This window comes from Lytechinus pictus, chromosome 18, assembly GCF_037042905.1.
Source record: "Lytechinus pictus isolate F3 Inbred chromosome 18, Lp3.0, whole genome shotgun sequence".
Classification (NCBI taxonomy): domain Eukaryota; kingdom Metazoa; phylum Echinodermata; class Echinoidea; order Temnopleuroida; family Toxopneustidae; genus Lytechinus; species Lytechinus pictus.
The window spans coordinates 17,928,090-17,934,089 of NC_087262.1; the positions used below are offsets into that span (position 1 = coordinate 17,928,090).

The following is a 6,000-nucleotide window of genomic DNA, read 5'->3' on the forward strand; positions in this document are numbered from 1 at the left end:
GATAGATAATGCAACATGGAAAATTAAGAATCTTGCTAGTTTGAACATTTTCTTACTATTAATATTTCTTGATAAAAACACCATTATCATCAAGGTGAACTTCCCCTTTAAGAATGTGAGCTAACATGCTTAAAAGACTACTCATGAAATACAATTACTGTAAACTCACTTTTTAATGGATATCTTTTTTGTCACTATCTGCAGAAATTATTCAAGGAGGAAACCTGGCTAGTATATCAACTCGTGTGAAGAACCTTATAGACACCCAACAACGCAAACCTATCTGGATACCATCGAGTCAACCTCTATAGGGAGAACTGATGTTCAGGACTGTTGAGTGCTTAAAGCTAAATACATTTTTGATATCAGTTTCAAATCTGATGGCATATTGCAGACATGACCATGATATCAGACAGAGCAAACCAATATCATTCTTGCTTCATCAAGTCAACCTCTAGAGGAATAATGACTGTTGAGTACTTAAAGTTATTATGATTAATGACATCAGTTCATATCTGAACGTCTTGTAGACGTGATTATTATATCAGCCAATAAGAGCTAGCAGACATCATTTTGTCATTAGGATATTGCTTGTTGCAGATACCACTTGATCACAACTAAGGGACATTAGCCAATCAAATCTAAAAGAGACATCTTGCAGATGGCATCATTCGGACAGCAGCCAATCAAAGTAAGCAGATTGCTGTCAGACAAGAGACATCAGTCTGTACATCAGACAAATCTAACTCTTAAGTTGATATTAACCTTCAACAGTCTTGAGACGTCCAGCTCTGATTGACCAATCACAGTTTTCAGATGTCACTCGTCCTTTGCCCAATCAGAGTTTGATATCAGTCAAACTAAGCTATCAGACATCAAGCAAAGCTATCAGACACAAACCAGATAAAGCTGTCAGACATCAAGCAGTCTAAACTATCAGACATCAACGCTGTCAGACATCAGTGGAGCGTTTCATCAACATTTTCGTCCAACAAGTTGTCGGGTCTGACAACTTTCCTTGATAATGATTGGCTGGGAGTTACTGTTACCATAGTAACTGTAAGATAAATTGTCTGACAAGTCCTTCCATGAAACGCCTTCAAGGTCATTAATGATATGGATGATGTTCAGAATTTTTACTACTGTACCAGTAAAGTCCAATGCCTGTTCTTAAAACATGGCAGTATAGAATACTGTGATATGAGATCTGGATAAAAAAAAGAATGAAGGGAACAATTACTTTGGTTTTTTTTTTTTTTTTTGCAGATTGGTTTTGTGATAAAGCCATCATTGTTACCTTGAGACCACTGTGCATAAGGATTCTAAAGCTGCGGCATGCGATGAAGCTTGCAGGCGATATCCTGGGTCTCGTAACACAGAGGTTGGCAATTCATCGTAGTCTTGATTTTCGCAATTGATTTTACACTGTAGTCAATGCAATCAATTGTACAAAAATGTTCTACAATCATTGCTAGCCTTTGTGCTACGGGATCTTGGTAAGCCTGTCAGATGAGGGAATTTGTTTGAAAGTAAAGTCAGATAAATTTTGTTATAAATGGTTATAACTAGTGCATTTCCTGGATTTGTCCTTTTATTTCATGTAGAATTCTGTGTAGTTGAGATATCTCTGTTGAGTTTGAGCCTGACTTCCATCTGATGGGATAATGTACATGTATGATGACAGTTTGAAGTCATGAAACAGAAAAAGATTTACTTTAGCATTGGAATTTGAACAAAATAACTTCCCTACCAGTAGCAGTACAACTTACACTTCAAACCAGATTGTTTTAATTGCAGTATTCAAATTGTTTCATTTTTTATTTCAGATTTTGATTTGATTAAACAAATACATTCAATTTGATTAGCTGATGACTTCATGCCCAGTTGTTTCTTCTGTGTAAAAAATGATAGAAAAACCTTGGTTATTTATCTGGACATGATTATTGCTTTATACTTAATGAATTTAATATATTCGCTTCAAAATAGCGTCACTGCCACAATGATACCAATATTTAAGTAGTATTTTAAAACTGCAAAACTATTGTATTAACTTAGTTTGTATCAAATTCATGGTGTTTGTTTTTTGGTCAAGAAATACTTTTTTTTTTCTTCAAGCAAGAAGTTTTGCATTCCTGGTTTCATATGAACTTCTGTAACCATTCTGATTTTTGTAAAGACCTATATTGATGTATTCAAGAATGTTTTGAAATAATCTTTGTTTAATACTGCCAAAATTAATTAAAATTCATGTCATTTTATTCTGAAAATTGAATAAATTTGATGATATTTTAATTTTTCTTGAGAAATTTAGTCAAGGGCTTTCATTGAATTTGTATTCTAATACTGTTTCTAATTTCAAGTGAGATTTAATCTGCCAAATCTTTTCAAAAATTAATTAATTAAGAATATGTTTGCACTGTATAAGCACCGTATAAGTAGCAAATAAGCTGTATTCATATTTGATATTGAAATTAATAATGTTGGATTGAAGTCATACTTTATGATAATAAAGTAATTTAATATTGTATAAGATAATCTTAGGCAATTAAACTCCACCAATAATTGCCTAGTTTTTATTTATTTTTCATGAAAAAAATGGAACGAGACTGGATACGGAGGTTAAAGTCCCATTCACTTGATTTATCTAAGTTAATCAGCTTTACAGTTACTTCTTGTGCAAAGCCAAGTTTACTTACATTTTCCGCAATCACAGATTAGAAAACCATTTCCTTGCCTATACTTAATGAAATAGTATGTTTACATGTGATATGTTCATATTTGTTTTTATTATAGTTTGTGTATCATCTTTTGAGAGCTGAAGGATTTTTGCATATCCATATATCCATATCCATATTGTAAATCCATCATTGTAGTGATTTCCATGGTGATTATTATTATTTTTATTGTTTTATGTACATCACTACATTTTGATATATTTTGAAGGATGAATGTGCAGAGGAAAGGCAAAAATTTCTAAATCCACAGCATGTACTTCATTTCATTCTTAAGGCTACAAGATTGAACAAAAAATTAAACTCTTTGAATTGACGTTGTATTGAAAATTGATCTTCGTAATTATGGCACTCATTATTCAACTGTTTCATAAACAAAATGATATGTCATTGCGACCTTATAGCTCTAAAATGAGTCTATATGTTTTCAACTTTCATTTGATGGTTTATAAGTTCCTTTTTGGATTTGTACGAAAGGGAAGAAGGATATATGTAGCATTTGCTCAAATAATGGCATGAAATACTTGTGAATGTGAAGAAATTGTTGGAAGGTACATTATAGATACACCCCAAGTCAACCAGACTTATTGTATTATTTGCTTAATGCTTGTTCGCTTTGAGGAAAGTGGCTTTAGTGTTTTACACAGTAAAATGACAGTGCTTGTTTTGTTTGTTGTGATGAAGTCAAGTGATGGATTAAAATGGAATATAAAATTATGAGATATTGTAATTGAAATCTTGGAATATGAAAGCTATGAGATATTGAAATTGAACTCTTTTGGAATATAAAATTATGAGATATTGTAATTGAACTCTTGGAATATGAAAGCTATGAGATATTGAAATTGAACTCTTTTGGAATATAAAGATATGATATATTGAAATTGAACTCTTTTTTTTTTTTTAATGTGAAAGACTTTGAGATATTGAAATAACACTCTGCCTATGGTCATTGATTCTGTTCATATTTGAATCATTAGACAATGGATTAAATAATATCCAGATATGGTTATGTTGAGTGGTATTCCATCACGATGTGAATGAACATGTGAATTGAAATCTGCCCACAATCTTGGCTTGTGTTCACATTGCCTTATGATGAAATAATTTTGTGTATAATTAGTGTTCACACTATGAATACTAGGTTATGAGATGTGGGATGACTTTCAAATGCTTGCCTTAAGATCAATACTTTTGTGTATATGGATATGGATTAAAACTTTGTTTGTTGGAACCAAAAGGTCTTAACTCCTGATAATTTTGGAACCTAACTCCTGGTTCTGAACAGACTTGGATTTTGCAATTATTGTGAAATGGTTTTGGAATTCAGGACTGAATTCATCCAGATTGTATTCAAGATGAAATCATTATGTCATTCTCTTGCAATTTATATTTCTGACTGGAAGAACTAATTTAATAACACTTAAAAGAATGGACATTCTGTGTCCACTGATATGTATATTTAGCATGCATTATAATGTGTAGATTTTTTTGTGAAAAAGAATTAGAAATATTTTGAATGAGAAGTAGCCAAATTTGATTGGCAATGTATCTTTGTAGAAAGTAAAAATGTTGTACATAATTCATGGTACTTTGATGAATCGTTTTTCATTTAGAACACTGCTTTGCAACACAGTAATCATGTAAGAAAATTTCAGAGTAACTGTCTGTGTGGATGACGGATGGATAGAATATGTATTTGATATTCTCAAAGAATATTACTAGGTGAAGCTACAGCCAACTTGTCTTAGAATTACATTTTTGTTTAGACATAATTGTTTACATGTCTTAATTTTTGTTGTGATTTCTTTTTAAAGTCAATTCTTCATTTGGGGGATTTATTTGGTAAGATTCAACCGATACTCTGCTTTGACCAAACATTAGCAAGAATATGTTATCAATTTTATCAACTATTGGGTATTTCTCTGTCATTTCATAAGAAGTTCAAGTAGTGGTTGAATTCTTATGAGAACATCATGGATCTTTAAGACCACTGTAATGAAATAAAACTCAATATGTATAGCGTCATAAGAATCATGGAGGAAATGCAAGATTACAAAAGAACTCGCTAAAAGTATTTTGATTGATTTTTTTCCACTAGTTTTGAAATGAACACTTTTAAGTTCTAGAATTCATACACACATTGTATGCCCTTTGACTTGTTGGTTATGACCTTTGACCTTAGTTTTCATTGGAACAAACACTTAAAGATCAGTGTATGTGATTGCATCTATCATTTAATTGTTTAGGTATGATGTTGCAAAGATCAGCAAAATTTGATTATTATTCAGACATTAGATTAATTGCACCACTTATGCTAATGAGCATTTATTTAGGAATATTGTTGCTCATACGCAACAGACTGAGAATGGGGGGGGGGTATCAATAGGGTTATGTAATGCACTGGTTTTGTCTTCGTCCTTTTCTTTTAAACCAAAGATGTCACCAAAAAGGAATATGTAATATGTTGCACTTTTTTATGCAGATTTATTTCAGTTGCGGCTGTCACAAAATTTTATTGAAATAAATATTGTATGCTTAGTTTATTTCAAAACAATGTCATTTTGCTGGATTATTTTAGATGCTTTTGGTAGTGTAATGCAATATAATTTTCAATGTGTATGCTGAATTTGTGAAATCTGTTTATACTTGAATCAGTTGCATTTTGCTTTCTCTTTATTATTTTTTTTTACTTAAAAGTCAGTGTCTTTAATAAGAAACACATTTTGATCTTGAGTTTGCCAAGCCTAATTTGAGTTCTTCAGAAAAATAATGCTCTCAACTAGAGAAGTATTGAAGATTTGGGGGAATTACAGGATAGGTATGTAAATTTTTCTCTTTTTTTTTTTAAATTGAGTCTGTATAGGTTAGAGGTCAACAGATGACCAGCCTGTGTGCAGTTGACTATCTGTTGGTTCCTTTCTTTTCTGATTTTTTTTTTGCTGCGAATAAATCGTGCTGACAGAGTGAACTGTTGAGTCGCTTGTTTTCTGTTCAATCAATACTTAATCAATCCATAGATGATTAATTTTCAAAGGCTAAACATTAGGTGTAAGAGAAAGAAAGAAAGAGGCAGCGAGGAAGAAAAAGAAGTCGAGAAGAAAAGGAAAAGGTGAAGCCTAAGAGAAGAGCGGAAAAGAAAGAAGTCAAGAAGAAAAGCAAAAAAAAGTGGAGTGGAAGAAAAGAGGAAAGGAAGAAAAAGAGGAGGAATGGAAGAGAAAGAGGTGGAGAAGAAGAGAAAAAGGTTGAGAAAGAGGAAGAACGGAAG

At 31.9% G+C, this 6,000-nt stretch overlaps 1 protein-coding gene across 1 annotated transcript in view; it reads left to right on the forward strand.

Annotated features, from left to right (window-relative positions):
• The window catches only part of LOC129281793 (disks large homolog 5-like), a 38,472-nt gene extending 32,769 nt beyond the window's left edge, over positions 1-5,703 (forward strand). The window contains exon 22 of the mRNA XM_054917714.2: positions 205-5,703. Within this exon, the coding sequence (XP_054773689.2) occupies positions 205-311 (107 nt within the window). The 3' untranslated portion in view covers positions 312-5,703. The remainder of the gene's footprint in view (positions 1-204) is intronic.
• Positions 5,704-6,000: the final 297 nt, after the last annotated feature.